This window comes from Bubalus bubalis, chromosome 20 (assembly GCF_019923935.1).
Source record: "Bubalus bubalis isolate 160015118507 breed Murrah chromosome 20, NDDB_SH_1, whole genome shotgun sequence".
NCBI lineage: Eukaryota > Metazoa > Chordata > Mammalia > Artiodactyla > Bovidae > Bubalus > Bubalus bubalis.
Window position 1 is genome coordinate 23,567,839 of NC_059176.1, and position 19,764 is coordinate 23,587,602.

Genomic DNA, 19,764 nt, shown 5'->3' on the forward strand with positions numbered 1-19,764 from the left:
TCCCTCACCACCCCTAGTTCTCACTAGCTAACAAATCCTGCTTTTCCCATCTTTCTTAACCCCCTCCATCTGGCATATCTCTGTGTGGAATGTCTTCTTGAAGATGCCAGACCCTAATCATAAAGGCCTGTGAGATGGGTGAAGGTTCTCTGTTTATCAAGCAAGCAGCCAGTTGGCCAGTCACTAACCAAGGCATCAGAGTCCCTGCCAGGGAAGGTAAAAAAGGAGGCACGTGCTTCTCTTGATCAAGATATTTTTGCCTCTCTGAATATTAACTCCTTAAGTGCCATTGCTTTAAATTATTGGTACAGTCTTTACTACTGTATGTTTGGATTAAATGGTTAAATTAGTTACAAATAGGTAGTGTGTTGATTGTTAACTATTTTGAGTCTTATGTTCCCATTTGGTTGTGGAACATTACAGCCACCAATGTTTAGGGATTGTTTATTAGTGCCTCTTGATGAGAGTGAAAGAGGAGAGTGGAAAAGCTGGCTTGAAACTCAACATTCAAAAAACTAAGATCGTGGCATCTGGTCCCATCACTTCATGGCAAATAGAAGGGGAAAAAGTGGAAGCAGTGACAAATTTTATTTTCTTGGGCTCCAAGATCACTGCAGATGGTGACTGCAGCCATGAAACTAAAAGACACTGCTCCTTGAAAGGAAAGTTATCACAAACCTAGACAGTGTATTAAAAAGCAGAGACATCATTTTGCCAACAAAGGTCTGTATGGTCAAAGCTATGTTTTTTCCAGTAGTCATGTATGGATGTGAGAGGTGGAGCATAAAGAAGGCTGAGTGCCAAAGAATTAATGTTTTTGAACTGTGGTGTTGAAGAAGACTCTTAAGAATCCCTTGGACTCCAAGGAGATCCAACCAGTCCATCCAAAGGAGATCAGGCCTGAGTGTTCATTGGAAGGACTGATGTTGAAGCTGAAGCTCCAATACTTTGGCCACCTCATGCAAAGAGGCAACTCGTTGGCAAAGACCCTGATGCTGGGAAAGACTGAAGGCAAAAAGAGAAGGGGATGGCAGAGGATGAAAAGGTTAGATAGCATCGCTGACTCAATGGACATGACTTTGAGCAAACTCTGGGAGACAGTGGAGCACAGAGGAGCCTGGTGTGCTGCATTCCAGGGGTTGTAAAGAATCGGATATGAGCAACAACTAAACAACTAAATCAGTGTCTCTTGTCAAGCTGTGGAGTCTATAAACAGTATGTCCTGTTAGGAAAATTCATTGATCTTCCCAAACAGAAGCTGGTAAACATATTTCTTTAACTCTGCATTTAATCCACGATTGCAATGTGAAGAAAACAGCCAGAGGGTTCTAATAAGAGACCTGAATATAATTCCCAATTCTGATACTTAATAGTTAGCCATGTCTCTTTGACAAATTATACCTGTCTCTGTATCTCAGTTTTCTTATTTGTGAAATGAAATGTTAACATAATCCTTAAAAGGTTTGCAGGGGAATTAAATAATGTTTGAAAATTATGAATGCTGGACTTTGCATTGCTGTTGCAAAATGAAGTCAATGCGTATGATAGCCACTAACATGTCAGGCTACTCAGCTCCAGTTTAAAGTCCCGTATTTTATGAGAAAATTAGAAAATATTTAGAGGAAAAGAATAAAACTCATCTGTAGATAGGGAAATACTACTACTGCTCAAATATTTGAGAGGAAGTCTAATTTTTAACCATGTGGAATAAAAGGTTATTGCAGTAATGGCTTTTAAGTCATGATGAATTACATTGAGAATGGTGACAGTTGATTGCCCTTGCAAGGGAGCAAAAAACTGGAGTAAAATAACTTGGGCATACGCATGAGGAATGTGGGTTAGGAACAAGGGAAGTTTACTGATTGATGAGAGTTGGAACAAATTATGGAAGTTAGTTGAAAATGTTTAGTAACAGAATAGATTTTTTATCAACATTAATATCCATTTACATAATTAATATGTGATCTATCAAAAATATTTTACTTAGGCTAGGTGACCTTTTTTACCATAATTTTTTTTAATTTACTTTATTATGGTAAAAACACCTAACCTGATATCTACATACAACAAATTTTAAATGCTTAATTTATTATTGTTGTCTGTAGGTAGTGTTGTACAGCAGATCTCTAGAGCTTACTCACTCATCTTGCTTAGCTGAAACTTTATGCCTGTTGATTTGTAACTCATTTCCCCCTCCCCCACCCCTGGCAACCATTGTTCCAATCTTCGATTCTATGAATTTGACAATTTTAGGTATCTCATATAAGTGGAATCATGCAGTATTTATCTATGACTGGCTTATTTCACTTTACATGGTACCCTCAAGGTTCATCCATATTGTTATATATTGCAGAATTTCCTTCTTTGTAAAGATGAATAGTATTCCACTGGAAAAGGCAATGGCACCCCACTCCAGTACTCTCGCCTAGAAAATCCCATGGACGGAGGAGCCTGGTGGGCTGCAGTCCATGGGGTCGCTAAGAGTTGGACACGACTGAGTGACTTCACTTTCACTTTCCACTTTCATGCATTGGAGAAGGAAATGGCAACCCACTCCAGTGTTCTTGCCTAGAGAATCTCAGGGACGGGGGACCCTGATGGCCTGCCATCTGTGGGGTCGCATAGAGTCGGACACGACTGAAGCAACTTAGCAGCAGCAGTATATATATACCACATTTTTAATCCATTTATCTGTCAGTGTGCATTTTGGTTATATACATATCTTGGCTGTTGTGAATAATGCTATGATGAATTTGTTGTTGTTGTTTAGTCACAAGCCATATCTGATTCTTTTGCAACCCCATGGACTGTAGCCCGCCAGGCTTCTCCGTCCATGGGATTTCCCAGGCAAGAAGATTGGAATGGGTTGCCATTTCCTTCTCCAGGGGATCTTCCTGATTCAGGATCAAGCCCACATCTCCTGCATTGCAGGTGAATTCTTTACCACTGAGCCCCCAGGAAGCTCCAATAATGAATATAGGAGTACTAATATTACTCTGAGATTTTTATTTCATTTTGTTTGGAGAAATACTAAGAAGTGGGGTTGCTGGATTATATAATACTTCTATTTTTAATTTTTGAGAAACTTCTATACTGATTTCTATAAAGCTTACATCATTTTGCATTTCTATCAACAATGTACAAGTGTTCCAATGTTTCCACACTGGAGAAGTTGTTCTCACCAACACATGTCTTTTGTGTTTTCTTATAGTAGCCATCGTCACACATGTGAAATGAGATTTCACTGTGCTTTTGATTTACATTTCCCAGATTATCCACATCTCCCAGATTATTAATGACATTGAGCGTTTCTTCATATGCTTGCCGGCCATTTGTAAGTCTCCTTTGGAAAATGTCTATTCAAGTCCTTCACCCATCTATAAATCAGGTTATTAGTTTTCTTGGTATTGAATTATAGGAGATTCTTATATATTTTAATAGTAACATCTCATCATATGTATGGTTTGCAAATATTTTCTCCCACTCCATAAGTTTTTATTTATAAGTGTTTGTTTCCTTAGCTGTTCAGAAGTTTTTTGACATAGTCCCACATGTCTATGCGCTTTTGGTGTCATATTGATGAAATCAGTGCTAAGGCCAATGGCACCTTTGTTGAAGATTAATTGACCATTTTTGCTTGGATTTCCCACCAGGAAATCCAAGCATATATGCTTGGGCTTCCCTGGTGGCTCAGACAGTAAAGAATCTGCCTGAAGTCCAGGAGACCCAGGTTCCATCCCTGGGTTGGTAAGATCCCCTAGAGAAAGGAATGGCTACCCACTCCAGTGTTCTTGCCTAGAGAATTCCATGGACACAGAAGCCTGGCAGGGTCACAAAGAGTTGACACAACTGAGCGATTAACATTTGCACTTACACTTAACTACATGCTTGGATTTGTTTCTGGGCTTACTATTCTATTCCATTGGTCTCTATGTTTGTCTTTGTGTCAGTACCATGCTATCTTAATTAACTGTAGCTTTGCAATATATTTTGAAATTAGGAAATGTGTTCCTCTTTTATTCATCTTTCTCAAGGTTGATTTGGCTACTTTTGGTCTTTTGTGATTCCATATGAGTTGTATTTTTTTTAATTTCTATGAAAAATGCTATTGAAATATTTACAAGGAGAAATATCAATAACCTCAGATGCAGATGACACCACACTTATGGCAGAAAGTAAAGAACTAAAGAGCCTCTTGATGAAAGTGCAAGAGGAGAGTGGAAAAGTTGGGTTAAAACCCAACATTCAGAAAACTAAGATCATGGCATCTTGTCCCATCACTTCATGGCAAATAGATGGGGAAACAGTGGAAACAGTGACAGACTTCATTTTTGGGGGCCCCAAAATCACTGAAGATGGTGACTGCAGCCATGAAATTAAAAGACATTTGCTCTTTGGAAGAAAAGTTATGAACAACCTAGACAGCATATTAAAAAGCAGAGACATTACTTTGCCAACAAATGTCCATCTAGTCAAAGATATGGTTTTTCCAGTAGTCATGTATGGATGTGAGAGTTGGACTATAAAGAAAGCTGAGTGCTGAAGAATTGATGCTTTCGAACTGTGGTGCTGCAGAAAACTCTTGAGAGTCCCCTGGACAGCAAGGAGATCAAAACAGTTAATCCTAAAGGAGATCAGTCCTGGGTGTTCATTGGAAAGACTGATGCTGAAGCTGAAACTCCAATACTTTGGCCACCTGATGCGAAGAACTGACTCACTTGAGAAGACCCTGGTGCTGGGAAAGATTGAAGGCAGGAGGAGAAGGGGACAACAGAGGATGAGAGGGTTTGATGGCATCAGTGACTCGATGGACATGAGTTTGAGCAAACTCCAGGAGTTGGTGATAGACAGGGAGACCTGGAATGCTGCAGTCCATGGGGTCGAAGAGTTGGACATGACTGAACTGAACTGAACAGGAATTGCATTGAATCTGAAGATCATTTAGGGTAGTATGGAAATTTTAACAACACTAAATCTTCCAATACCTGAACATGAACTATCTTTGTGTTTGTCTTTTAAAATTCTTCACCAATGTTTTGTAGTTTTCAGCATACAGGTCTTTCACCTTCTTAGGTAAGTTTATTGCTGCTAAGTCGCTTCAGTCGTGTCTGACTCTGTGCGACCCCATAGACGGCAGCCCACCAGGCTCCCCCGTCCCTGGGATTCTCCAGGCAAGAACACCGGAGTGGGTTGCCATTTCCTTCTCCAATGCATGAAAGTGCAAAGTGAAAGTGAAGTCACTCAGTCGTGTCCAACTCTTAGCGACCCCATGGACTGCAGCCTACCAGGCTCCTCCGTCCATGGGATTTTCTAGGCAAGAGTGCTGGAGTGGGGTGCCATTGCCTTCTCCGAAGTTTATTGCTAAGTATTTTATTATTGTTGGTGCTATTGTAAATGGGATTACTTTTCTAATTTTCTTTTCAGATAGTTCACTGTTAGTAGACACATGGTGATTTTTATATGATGATTTTATATGATGATTTGTGTCCTGCTGCTTTACTAATTTATTAGTTCTAAATGTTTGTTATAGAGTGTTTAGGTTTTTCTACATATAGTGAAAATGTTAGTCACTCAATCATGTCCAATTCTTTGACACCCCATGGACTGTAGCCTGCCAGGCTCCTCTGTCCATGAAATTCTCCAGGTAAGAACATTGGAGTAGGTAGCCATTCCCTTCTCAAGGGGATCTTCCCAACCCAGGGATAGAACCTGGGTCTCCCACATAGTAGGCAGATTCTTTACTGTCTGAGCCACCAGGGAAGCCTTTCTACATATAAGACCATGTCATATGTAACAGCAACAACTTTATTTCTCCTGACTTTGATGCCTTTTATTATTTTTTCTTGCATAATTGCTCTGATTAGGACTTCCATTACTATGTTACTATGATAAGAGCAGGCATCTTTGTGTTGTTACTTAGATCTTAGAGAAAAGGCTTTCAGTTTTTTACCAGTGAATATGATATTAGCTGTGGGCTTTACTTATGTTGGGACTTTATTACATTGATGCACTTTCTTTCTGTTTCTATTCTCTTGAGAGTTTATCATGAAAACTTGCTGAATTTTATCAAGTGCATTTTCTACATGTGTTGAGAGAATCATGATTTTTTTAAATCCTTTATTCTCTTAATGTGCTTTATCATATTAATTGATTCTCATATGTTGAACCATCCTTTTGTCCCAGGGATAAATCCCACTTTGTCATAATGTATGATCCTTTTAACGTGCTGTTGGACTTGATTTGCTAGTGTTTTTTGAGAAATTTTACGTCATACTCATCGGGGATCGTGTCCTGTAGTTTTCTTGTCTTGTGGTGTCTTTAGCTTTGATATCAAGATAATGCTGGCTTCATAAAATGAGGTGGATGTGTTCCTTCCTCTTCAGTTTTCTGTAAGAATTTAAGAAGCATTGGCATTAATAGAAGAATTAATGTTTAGTAGACTTCACCAGTGAAACTATCTAGTCCTGAGCTTTCCTTTGTTGGGAGATTTTTGACTGTTAATGTAATTTCCATACTAGTTACAGGTCTATTCAGACTTTTTACTTCTTTGTGATTTAGTTTTGATAGGTTGTTTATTTCTAGGAATTTGTCCATTTCTTCTAGATTATCCAGTGTGTTCATATATAATTGTTCACAATAGCCTTTTATGATCGTTTCCAGTTCTGTGGCATCTGTTATAATGTCAGTTATAATTTCTCTTCTTTCATTTCTGATTTTGAGTCTTCTCTCTTTTTTTCTTAATTAGTTTTGCTAAGGGTTTGTCAGTTTTATCTTTTAAAAAACCCAACTCAATTTCATTTTTCTATTGTTTTTCTAATGTTTATTTTATTTCCACTCTAATCTTAATATTTCCTTCCTCCTGCTAACTTTGTACTTAGTGTTCCTTTTAGTTCCTTGAGCTATAAAATTAGATTGTTTGAGATCTTCCTTTTTTAAAAAATATAGGTGTTTATCACTGTGAAATATAGGAAAAATATAGGTGTTTATCACTCTTAGTACTCTTTTGCTGAATCTCATAAGTTTGGGTATGTTGTGTTTTCTTTTTCATTTGGCTTGAGGTATTTTCTAATTTTCTATTTTGGGCTTTGTACAATAGTCTCCCACAATCTCTTAGACTAGTTTTACTCTTTTTCCTTCCTTTTTCATTTTGCTCCTCTGACTGAATTATTTCCAATAGTCTCTGTCTTTGTGTTTGCTGATTCCTTCTGTTTGATCTAGTCTACTACCGAGTTCTTCTAGTGAATTTTTGATTCAGTTATTGCATTTTTCAACTCCATGATTTCTGTCTGGTAATTTTTTATATTTTCTATCTCTTCATTGAAATTCTCACTTTATTCACACATGTTCCTTTGACCTCAGTGAGCATCTTTATGACAGTTTTTTTGAATTCTGTGTCAGGTAAATCATGTAATTCTCTTTCCTTATAGTCGGTTTCTGGAGCTATATCATGTTTCTTAATTTGGAACATCTTTGCCTGATTGTTCATTTTCCTTAACTCTCTTTGTTGGTGTGTGTGCAGACACCAACAAAGACAAGGCAGTCTTCATAGACTAGCCTCATGCAGGAGAAGACCCCCAAAATTCAGACTGGCTAGAGATTCTGGGGACCTGTACTAACTGTTTCCCTCCTCAGGGAGAAGCAGGCAGCTGTCATTTTTGTCTTCTTACTCTGTACTGAGCAAGAGGAGAGATATGGCCTCTAGCAGTCCAACCCTTCATCTCAGCTCGCCCCACGGTGGCTAGATTCTACTGGAGCCATCAGAACTCCAAGATAGGCAAGAATACACCAGTTCTTTATACCAGTTCTTCTCATTCAGCCCCAGAGAAGGTGAACATGCAAATTAATCCCTTCCCTCCCCTAGGAGAAGCAGGAAGTTAGGGAGTCTTCCTGATTATATGGCAATACACTAGGGGCAGGGACTCTGGTGGGAGGGTGTGCTGAATCTCCCTACTGAATTCTATAAGTCTGTTCATGTGGACCCAGGGTACAGGAATTTTCAACTAATTTCTAGATTTCTCACGCAGAGAATCTGTCCATGAATTGTTGGGTTTGTGTGAGAAAGGAGAATTCAAGTCTCCCTGCTCTGCCACCTTGCTGATGTCACTCTTTAGGTTAGGGGACCTTCTGAATTCACTTCCAGTCTTGTGATTTTATTTTCTACCACTTAAATTTCTCTTGGACTGAGAGGTGATCTCCTTGACTGTTAAAGTGGAGTACAGTCCTGAGAGGCAAGGGTATGTCTCTAATTCTGCTAGTTGATATCTGGCAATCTCAGAGCTTCTCAATATTTTGACTTCTTCACTTCCAAATAATAGAATCATGGCTCTTTTTTGGTTAATTTAAAATTATACTTATTAGTAAGATAATTTCTGTAAGCTTCAGATGCCTCATCTACTCAGCAATGTTGTGAGGCTTAAATATAAAGAAAGTGCTTAACATAGTGCCTAGCAGATTGTGTGTTATCATTATCATCATCAGCTTTTTCCAATTTTTAATAAAATAAATGAGGCAAAATGACATCCCAAGTAATATGATAATCAGGCCAGAAGGCTGGGCATTCAGCTAATGCACAGCAACTTGTAACGTACAATAAATGTAGGTTGGATGAATATACAACAAATGAATGGTGAATGAGAGGCAATATAACATAGTGAATGAATTGAAACAAAATGTAGTGGTTGGAAGTCTGAAGAACTTGAGTGTAAATCCAACCTCGATCTCTTATAAGCAATGTGGTCTTGATCAACTGGCTTAATTCTCTAAGTTTCATGCCCTTATCTATAAAAAGGGGTTATGTACCTAATTCATACGGTTCTTATATATGCTATATACATGTTTTTTTGCATATAAAATTGTCTAGAAATAAGTAACTATTATTAACAGTACCATTAATTCTCTTACTGAAAGTTATGAAAAATAGCACAAATATCATAAGGTATATTATTTTATTACTTCTGTTTATTTTTACCATTTTATTGTTATTTCCTGTTGTGGTTATTGACAAGAATGATTTACTTACTGCCAGTACAGAATGACCCATTCAAACTATGTCATAAGTTTCACTCAGACCGAACAACCTCACAGATGTGCATTCTTGCTTTGGATGGAGCTGGGGTCAGAAAAGGTGGACAGAGTTAACAGTGTTGCATTCAGTTATGCAGCCTTAAAGAAACAAAGACCTGTTTCCAGCAAAGAAGGCTTTAAAATGCTCCACAGTACATCTAGATCCCTTTAGAGCATCACTTATCTAGCCAAACTTGCCTGGTAGCTCGGCTGGTAAAGAATCTGCCTGCAATGCAGGAGACCCCAGTTCGATTCCTGGGTTGGGAAGATCCCCTGGAGAAGGTATAGGCTACCCACTCCAGTATTCTTGGGCTTCCCTTGTGGCTCAGCTAGTAAAGAATTCATCTGCAATGAGGGAGACCTGGGTTCCATCCCTGGGTTGGGAAGATCCCCTAGAGAAGGAAATGGCTACCCACTCCAATATTCTGGCCTGGAGAATACCATGGACTGTATAGTCCATGGGGTCACAAAGTCAAACACAACTGAGTGACTTTCACTTTCATTTTATTTAACTTTATCTAGCCAAGGATCCAAAAAAAGGAACCATAAGCTTCAGTTAAGCAGTGGTTCTCAGACTTATGCATCCATCAGAATAATTTGGAAGACTTGTTTAAATAGATTGTGCTCCGTGCCTAGAGTTTTGGGTACTGTAGTCCTGATAAAGCCCAAATTTTCATTTCTAGTAAGTTCCCACATGATACTGATGGTGATGGTTCAAGGACTACACTTTGAGAACCATTGAGTTCACCGATAGTATGAGTAACCCAACTCCAGAGTGGAAATATTTGCAGAAATATTTTCACTACAGTGAATTGCCTGATAACTCCCATGACAATGAGGGCTTCCTGTTTTCAACACTGCGTTGTCCTTTCCTTACTTTATAAATTTATGGTAGGAAAAATGATTTGATGAAGTTGTTTTTAACTTTTATGAGCCTGATAAAATCTACTGATACTTTCTCCAGAAAAACCCAAATACACATACACAGAAGCATTGCTTGTAATTTCAGGAGGTTCTCAGGTACCTCCCCATACAGCCCACCTACCAACCCATAAGAGTATCAGTAGAAAAACTATCCCCTTAAGGAAAAGTCTTGGGTTCACTTGGATGTAACAAAAATTTTCTTCTTATACTTGGATTTGCACTCAAGTTCTTCTTATACTTCTTCTATACCTTTCAGTTCACTCATTTGTAAAATAAAAGTAAAAATAATAGTCCTTACCTCAAAGAGTGATTAATTGATATAGCACACTGAAGAGCCTAATTTGAAAATGAAAACCACTAAATATTACCTTTTGCCCTCTCTTTATAGTCCTGCAACAACAATCCTCATTCTTGAGGCAAGTGGATGCCTCTCCTCAGTAGGGGAAAGATCAGGAAGTATAAGAAAGAAGAGCCCAAAGAGTAATATTTCAAGACTCTACTCTATGCTCATTGCATTCCTTTTCTAAAATCTGGTCACAGGTTGCCATATCATGGTTCTTTCTGTGAGTCACTGAGTAATGGGGTCTGGCAAGCCCAGGCCTGGCTCCATGACCTGAGAGTCTCAATTTATTTGCCTGGAAATACTCCACTTTGCAACCGTCCAATGCCTTGTCATGTCCCCATGTTAATGCTTCGTGGCAGAAAGACAGAAACGTGAAGTCCTAATAGGGGCTCATTTCCAGGGTAGAAGATACTGAGCTTTGAGAAATAGTGACTAAGAGTAAAGCCTGATCCTCACTGTTTCTACCAAAAAAAAAAAAAAAAAGTGCAGTGATAAGCTAATCAGCAGACATTTAGCACTTGCTGTGCACACCGTGCAGTAGGTGACACAAAGAGGAGTAATATATGCTCCTATGCGGTGTCAGCTCGCAGTCCAACAGGGAAGATGGCTACAAACAAAAACCAGACAAAGAGAAGCGTAGAACAATGATCACAACAGTGCTTCAGAAGCACAGGAGAGGGAGAAATCAGCTTCAGTGGTGATCCACAGAAGTCTCCTGGGCAAGCTGGGATTTAAGCTGGACTGTAAAGAGTGGGGCTGCTGTCCATGAAGATGATGGTGAATGGTGTTCTAGGTTGTGTGAATTGTTTGAAAAAAGATGTGGAGTTAGAAAAGTATTTGGTAGAAAATTTGCATGATTATGATTTAACCAGTCTGACTATAGTATGGGTTGGGCATACGGATGTAGAATTTGAGGCTTGAAAGGTTAAGTTGGAAGCATATCACGGGAAAGAAAGCAAAGGCCAACAAGGAGTTTTGACCTTACTCTCCGTGGAGTGGGGAAGTGTTGAGGGCCTTTGAGTAGGGAGGCAGATCTGTTTTTATGAAAAGAGAACCCTGGTGCCACTGAGAAAAACAGGTGACAGAGGCGAGAAGAAAGCAAGACCTAGAAAGTCACAGGCATGAGCTAAAGCCAGAGAAGTGAGAGTAGCCAGAGGGGATGAAGGGGAGGGACATTTGAGGGGCTGCATTCATCCAAGGCTGGCTACGACATGCAGCAAATAAAGCAGAGGGGAGCTGGCCGGGCTCTCCTTGGCGTACTTGATTCCCAGCCGGGTTGCTGCCTCTTGCAGACCATAGGCTCAGAAGAAGAGGCTGAGGGGCCCAGAGGTCTTTGGTGAGGGGCACCTCCTGGCTATCTGCAAAGACTTCTCTCCTTCCTAGAATGCCTGGAGGGGTAGCAATTGGCCATCTACTTTGCCTGTGTGGAATAGCAATCAAAATCAATGGTTCGCAGACATGGGCCCTCTGTCTGGCCAGGTGAGAAGTCCTAAAGTTCTTTTAAATCAACGTTCAGGCACTTTCCCAGGTGATTCTGATCTGGGAATCTAAGGTGGGTGTGAGGTGGGGCTGTGCATCCATATTTTGTAAAGCTCCCAGGTGACTCTGATGCACAGCTGGATTTGGGAACTAGTGTGGGACTTTACCGGAGACGGCAATGGCACCCCACTCCAGTACCCTTGCCTGGAAAATCCCATGGATGGAGGAGCCTGGTAGGCTGCAGACCATGGGGTCGCTAAGAGTCGGACACGACTGAGTGACTTCACTTTCGCTTTCCACTTTCATGCATTGGAGAAGGAACTGGCAACCCACTCCAGTGTTCTTGCCTGGAGAATCCCAGGGACGGGGGAGCCTGGTGGGCTGCCGTCTCTGGGGTCGCACAGAGTCAGACACAACTAAAGAGACTTGGCAGACTTGGTAGTGGCAGTGGGACCTTACTGCTGAGCTGGGAAATGTGTAGAAACCGTGGGTTCAATTAAGTTTGTGCTAGTGAACACTGTGAGGGCTTGAAGACCTTAGTATTTGGTCCCCAGCACTGTCTCAAACACAATGACCCTCATTGAGTGTCTCAGCCACCCCTCCCTCCTCAACTCCAATCCTCAGCAAACACACCAGGAGCGGGGAGAGCTGTGTGCTTGACAGGATCCCCTGAATGTCCCAAAAGGTCTGTGTGCATACAAGTCATCACTTTCACCTGTCCTTGGTCATGTCACAGGAGCACCATGAGGGCCTCATTACAAGTGTTTTGAGACTTTAGAAAACAGGCTACATAAAAATACTATCCATTTTATGCCAGGCTCATACAGTATTCATAGCACTTTTATTATTGTTGTTTTTATTTTTCAGAGAAACCATACAGTACAAGGGTAGGGTAAAACAAGGGTAGGTGTCAAACATGTCCCTTCTGTCCACTGGGCTCCACGGGATGCAGGGGCCAGTCCACAGTCAGACACCCAGAACTGGCCCTGAATCCACCACCCTCCTGAGCTCCAGTTTTGCTCCTGTGCCAGCATGGAGGAGGGTAACATAAAGGCATTTTTCTCTCCTTGTAAAAGAGAAGAAAATGGGGGAGGGGGAATTATTTAAACACACCTCACTCATACTGCAATCACGCATTGTTTTTCCTGTTGAAACACCCTGTTGGTTTTTAAATCCCTTTAAACCTACTCGGCACCTGTATGGCCCAGATCCAAGAATTATTATCGAACCCCTCGCTTTTTATATTTAAACACATAGGAGTTTCTGTGATGGTATCTGGCTCTTGGTTTCATTGAAAATTTCAGAGTTTCCAGAATTTTTTTTCTTCCATCAGAGCTAGAAGCATGCAATTCTCAGACCTGATTTTTTTTTTTTATTAAGCAGAGAATGGTTCCCCCCTTAAGTTCTCCTGCTAGATAAAATAGCATCATGGCACGACCCGGTGTTGTTCCTCTCTGAAAAACTTTCTGAAGTACAAACCAAAAGAGAGGACAGGGGGAGGATGGGGGAGGTCTCTGTCAGCAACTTACGGTGTGTGAGATGACCTTTCTTTAGGGTAAGGACTGAGGCTGAAAGCAAAATGAGAACTTCCCGGCAAATTCATTATAACACAGTATAATGTGAGCTCTCTGGGCACAAAAATAGGCTGAAGGAGAGCAACTTCAACATCAGACCTAATTAAATACTTTGATGTCAGAAAGCAGAGCAGGCAGGGGTGGAAAATCAAATCAGACCAAAGTGAAGGACCTAAATTCAAATGGAAAGAAATATTTCTCCCTCTCTCTCTCTCTCTCTCCTTTTCTTCCTTTGCCATGAAGGAAGAATATGATTGAGGAACAATGGGCTATAAATTCTTCAGCCAATTAGTCCAGTGACTTACTACTGTTTCTAACGCACAGAATGTCACAGGCTGTTTTGCAGCCTCCCCAAGTTGGTTTGTTAATAACAGGAAGCTAGCACTTCTCAGTACAGTGGATCAGCTACACGTGAAAATAAATGCAAAAAACCTGGAGGGGAATAGCAGCAGACCGAGAGTAGCCTTGATTTAATTTAACATTTGGGGGTCCACACACAAATGAGCATTTTAGTAGGCTTCATGGTGGAAGTTGCTGTCATTTGTAAAATATTCTGGCCAATTAGCTAATAGTGTGCTTGGATTTCTCCTGTTTTGATACAGTAATACTAAGTACATTGTGAAGCCCAATTATACAAATCATCCCCATATGCCATACCAGTCTTTCTTTATGAACTGTGTTTATAAATCCTGTGTGAGGAAATGTGTACTTCAGCAATTTAGACCATGTGTAAAAACATAGCCAATGGGATTGTCAAGAAAACAAGTTCCAGCCTAGGAAATCCTAATGTGTTCCGCTGGAATAACAGGAGGGTGCCAGGCAGCGCAATGTCTGCTTAAATATATATTGCTTTATCGTGTTTAACCGATTTAGGGGCTTCCGCTTCGCTTTCTGTTATTTTATTCTTCTTTTCTTTTAGGATCCAACCTTGGAGTTTTTGAGAAAATTTGGGATTGGTCTTCTCTCAGGCACAATAGCCTCAGTCATTAACATCCCTTTTGATGTTGCCAAAAGTAGGATTCAAGGGCCTCAGCCAGTTCCTGGAGAGATCAAGTACAAAACCTGTTTTAAAACAATGGCCACGGTCTATCAGGAAGAAGGGTAACACATTCTTATTTTAATAAATGAGCAAAACTAAAGCATTGCTAAAACTGTATTGTACTTCCATTTTGACTAGGGCCATTAAGCCCTCCTGCATTGGGTCTGTATCTGAGAAGCTTTCGGGAATAGATGAGGAACTTTGTGAGATAACACAGTAATGAGATGTTGGCAAAAACCTCCTTACACCAAGAAACATGAGCCACGATCATTCAGTATGCAGTGTGTTTGTCCTAGAATGCCAAGGTGAACTTTCCGCTTGACAGTTTGCATAATACGCTATTGCATATAATGTACCTTGTTCCCACATGGGCAGGAGAGTGAGTGTCCTCTCACTCTCCTAATCAAAATGTCACCTAATTATATTCTCCTGGGAGAGTTAAACATGAGAGTTTTGTGAAAGTAGTTTTCTTTTAAACTATGTGCCTTTTTCTGCTGGTCTTTTTTTTTTAAGTCTTGTTTTTGTCTCTCCGCCCCTCCTCACTGGTCTCATTCTCAAGTAGGCAAGTAATGTTTTATGATTTTGATCTAAACTGCATCATATTTCTTTTTGTGAAGACTAAGTCTTTTAAACTCAATTACAAGAGTCATTTTGTCCATATACACAGCTGTCTTAAAAGTGAGGCCTGTCTTGAACACAAAAACTATCTCGCTGATAAAAATCCTATTTCTGATGGGACAAGATCAGCATACCTTGAGTAATAAAGAATTAACTCTTTCCTCTCATCCAATTTGCTGCAGGGAATACTTGGCCAGATACTATCTGTTTGGAGATTTGAAAATTTTTTTCAAATGACTTGTTTGGGTAAATGCTGGGTCAACATCTCTATAAAGTTGAGGTGCAAATCCATTGCATGTTCAGAATAAGAATGTTTGTGCTCTTTCTCTCCTGGTTCTAGCATTTTAGCTTTGTATAAAGGCCTGCTTCCCAAGATTATGAGGCTCGGACCAGGTAATGATGTTTTCATTACTTATATCCTTCCTTCTTTATTGTTCTAGTATCCCTTTTCTTTTTCTTATTTGTGTCTATCTGTAACACAATAAAAGTTTGTCACACTGTGAAACACGGAAACCTTAAGAATAAAAAGTTGCATAGCAATAAGACACTAAGGGAATCCATTAGATGTGTTGGACTTGTGTTATAAGGTATTATTTATGGCCTTGCTGGAGGCTGATAGAAGCCAAAGCCCAGCTTAAGTCAATAGGAAAGGATCCACAGTCAGTTGGAGTTTGAGTGGCTTCTGGCTGAAGGCGAGGATTTTCACTGAGTAAGGGACCAGCCCAATAAACCTTTCCCTGGTTCTTCTAGCTCATTCTTGCTCCTGCCTCAACTTCGCTTGACAGAGAGAAAAGCAGGAGGACTACTCCATGAACAGCCAGGGCCACTCTCCTCACAGTCGCCTCTGGGGAGGGGAGAGGGGGAAGCTGCAGCCTGGCTCTCACCTTCCTGGCTCCTGTCGGGGAGATGGTGGAGGGGATTGGCTCAGGGCCTTACCTCAGGATGCCAGCCCACAAAAAGCCGGCTGCCATTCCCACAGGGAGAGTCAGCTGCCTCTATGTAAATAGATAAGAAAGCAACTGCTGCAGACTCTACCACCTGGGCAAATAGCCTTGGATTATAAGCAACCTTGTGAATAAGTACAGAAGTATGCACTAGACCACACAGATTTTTTTTACCAGGCCACACTCACCTACTTAGACATCCTGGTAATCTTCCCCCAAACCTTCCCCTGCTCCTCCCCCCTCTCCCTTTCCCCTTCCGTCTGTCCTCCCTTTGAACACCCGATGTGCCCCTCCCCTGCCACACTCACACACGTGCATATTTACGTTTAAATCTCAGCCTTTCTGCCAACCTGAGATATAGAACAGCAGTCTGTAAATTGAAGCTGGTGAACAGTTCATACTTTCATATATTTAGAAAACACTTTTACAATTCCCAGTCCATCTATCCCAGACTTCCTAGGCATTTAAGCATGGATTTTTGCTTCACATTTGAGATTCAGACGTCTTACTGGTCCATGTATAAAAATGAACTCAGTCATAAAGAATATTGGTGATTTTGTGGAACTCTCTCTGCAAGAATGTGGTGTTTTTCCTTCACCACACAGTAAAAACCTGCTCGTAGACCTAGTATTAGAGAAAATCATAGGACTGACCCTCCTCCAGCATTCTCAGGAGGCCATGGGCCTGAAAAGGGAGAGTGATCAGGGAGAGTTTAGCTAAAATGGTAATTGACTGGAACCTCAATCCAAAACTCTTAAATAATCTGACCCCAAGTTTTGTTAGAGGCTTACAAATGTTTGGTTGGCTTTTTAAATGTTTTTGCATGAGGTGTCCTGAGTTGCTATGGTGTTAAATCCAATGAAAAGGGTTGTTGTGAACATAGTGTCCAGGCTAAACAAAATTGTGAATAACTGGTCTCCACTGTCATCCCAAACATGCAAGTCCTACCAACCTCAAAGGAAAGAAAGTTGTAGAGAAGAAGGTAAGACTGAAAGATAAGAGTTTTGTTTTGTTTTGTTTTTGAGAGAGAGAGAGACAGTAAAAAAGAAAAGCTGGATGAACCTGGAATTCTCATCCTTCATTCTGGAGAAACACCCCAACTTATATACAATTGTAAAGGGTAAAACATCTTAGTTTTATAACAGTCTTAACAGCTCTCTGTGGCTAATGATCAGGATCTCCCAGGAAAGGAGAATCTTAAAGTCTGTGGTTCAGACTTCAAATGTCACTAGGCTGAAAACTTACTCAATTCTGTGTGTTCTTGTCTTACACTGCAAACGGTTAATAAGAGGAAATACAGCAATTACATACGTATGACAACCCTCTGTAGCGCATCCCTTTTTGTTTGCCAGAGCTCCAGGAGGGCTACAGCAGCCAAGATGGGGCTTATAGAGTATCTTCATGGGTTAAAAATGAAAATTACAGGCAGATAATTATCTTTGGCATAAGGTTACACAAACATGTGCAGCCTGTAGATTAAAAAAAAAAGCATATGGCAGTGTGTACAAAATAAGATGAAAATCAAGTTCTATTTCTTTCTGTCAGAAGTCAGTCTTCTGTTCACATAGCCAAGTCTTCTCTAAGATGTGCTCTGGATATTTGTCCACATTTTGATTTTGTAGTACTGTTCCTATAGACACGAAAGGACAGAGAACATCTTAAAGGGCACAGGATGTGTGCTGTTTACCGCATCAGAGAGAACACAAAATCATTCACATACACGTGCTTCTAATGTCTAGGTATTCAGCAGCCTCAGTGTTTGTCTTCCTATATCGTATTCCTGTTGACATATTATATAGCAAGCGTTTTTGCAGCCAATTATATAACTCTTCCCTTCCCAGATAAATGATGGGTTTTATGACACCCAATACAACTACCAGATTTTCGAGTGCAATCCATATCTCTATTTGAGGCAGATGAAAGGAATGAAGGCAACAAAAGGAGGTTGAAAGCTGGCTACGTTTTGAAATACAGATTTTAGAAGGACTCAGAAGCTATTTTTCACATTACAATTCAGTTTGAAAGCTGTAAGAGAAAACCAGGCTCATCTATCAAGCACCATCTTGGAAATGTCCTTGTTGAATGCAGCTACAACAATGCTCATTATAAACTGGAAAAGATAAATCCTTTGCCTACATATGACAAATCCGAAGGTTTCTGTTCACAGGAAAGTCACATGCCCTTACATGACTAAATGTGTATTTATTTACTTTTAAAAATTAAAAGTGCCTGAAAAAGAATCTGATGAGAAATGATGAAGGTTACAGAAACTCATGGGGAAAAAATGTATTTGGAGGCTCAAGATGGTCTTGATTTTGCTCTGAGAATTTTCCACAGTAGTTTTCTGTCTATGCATTGGAGCTTGAGAACTGATGATTCTGAATGGCTTCTGCCTGATAGGCTGCATAAGACTCCAGGGGATTCAGAAACCCAGTGGGAAAGACAACACAATTTCACAGGATTAAAAACTGCTCTTTTCTTTTCTAGGTGGTGCAGTGATGCTGCTGGTTTATGAATACACCTATTCATGGCTTCAGGAGAACTGGTGATTGCCTACGGTGTATTTTCCCCCCTTGTGAAAATGGATTTCATTACACAGCACCATCAGGAGGCGAGAATATCTATCAGTTAAGCTCAATACAATGATAAATTATAATTATACACTTAGATACAATTATAAAGGGTAAAACAGTGTGTTCAAGAACAAAACCTATTTTGATACTTCAAAAATTATCTCTAGACAATTTGAAACTGTCGTTTTAATCATATCCTTAAAACTATGAGAAAATTAATACTGTGAAGCAATGAAATATATAAGCTGAATATAGAAAAGTAGCATGGAAATTAGATATATTCCATAAAAACAATACAAATTTTATGACCTATGTTCCTCTTACAGGGCTTTGCAATAAAAATGCATTGTATTGATGATTATTCTTTCCTAAAAGGTAAATAAGTGCTTATAAGTGAAAAAATATGCCAAAATTTAAAGTTTTTATAAGGAATTAAATTCTTCCATAAATAGTATTTCATCATATACATGGAAATGTTTCTGAAGGGTACTAAAATGGCCTTTTTAAAATTTCATGTTAAAATGTGAATTGTTGGTTTCCTTTAGTAATAATATACATCTCATCTGTATTTTCCTAAACCTACTTTATATTTTGCACTGTTGGTTAAAGCAGATCATATTTTTAAATTATGATATTTGAAGTCTTTTGTGACAACGATAAAACATGAAACTATATTAAACTACTTTTCTTTACATAGTTCCCTTTGAAAACAAGTTTTAATGCTGAAATATGTTCATGTTGAATCACAAATCTGAACTGCTCCTTAGGCCTGTTTGTGCTGTCCGTATTTGCATCAGATACCTTTTCTCAGAATTCTTACCTATGCCATTTTTTTTAAAAAGATGTTTAGAATAAACTACATTTCTAGTTTACTATTTTTAAGTGATGGTTTCAGATGTGAAGTCTACTAACTTCAATGTTAAAATATGTATTATGAAGAAGAAAATGTTTCAAAAGAGAAGTACATTCTTGGCATTTCCAAAGATGCCTGTACTAACACGCACTCAAAAAAAATATCTGCTTGACGTTGATGTAACAAAGCTTAATTTTATATCTGCATCCTGAAGTGATGCTCCTTCAGTATCTTGAGTCAACAAAAATATCTGCCTGTTCTAGGATGACACCTGTTCTTAACTATAACCAGGAGATCTGTCTACCATGAAGCTGTGTCACTAAAACATTTTGAAAATAAAAAATGAAAGATAAC

At 39.7% G+C, this 19,764-nt stretch overlaps 1 protein-coding gene across 7 annotated transcripts in view; it reads left to right on the forward strand.

Moving 5' to 3' along the window:
* SLC25A21 (solute carrier family 25 member 21) overlaps nt 1-19,763 on the forward strand; it is a 519,679-nt gene extending 499,916 nt beyond the window's left edge. For all 7 annotated transcript variants that reach the window (XM_025271366.3, XM_025271363.3, XM_025271362.3 and 4 more), the window contains 3 exons: nt 14,303-14,484; nt 15,381-15,433; nt 18,472-19,763. In XM_025271366.3, the coding sequence (XP_025127151.1) occupies nt 14,303-14,484; nt 15,381-15,433; nt 18,472-18,533 (297 nt within the window). In that variant the 3' untranslated portion in view covers nt 18,534-19,763. The remainder of the gene's footprint in view (nt 1-14,302; nt 14,485-15,380; nt 15,434-18,471) is intronic.
* Nucleotide 19,764: the final 1 nt, after the last annotated feature.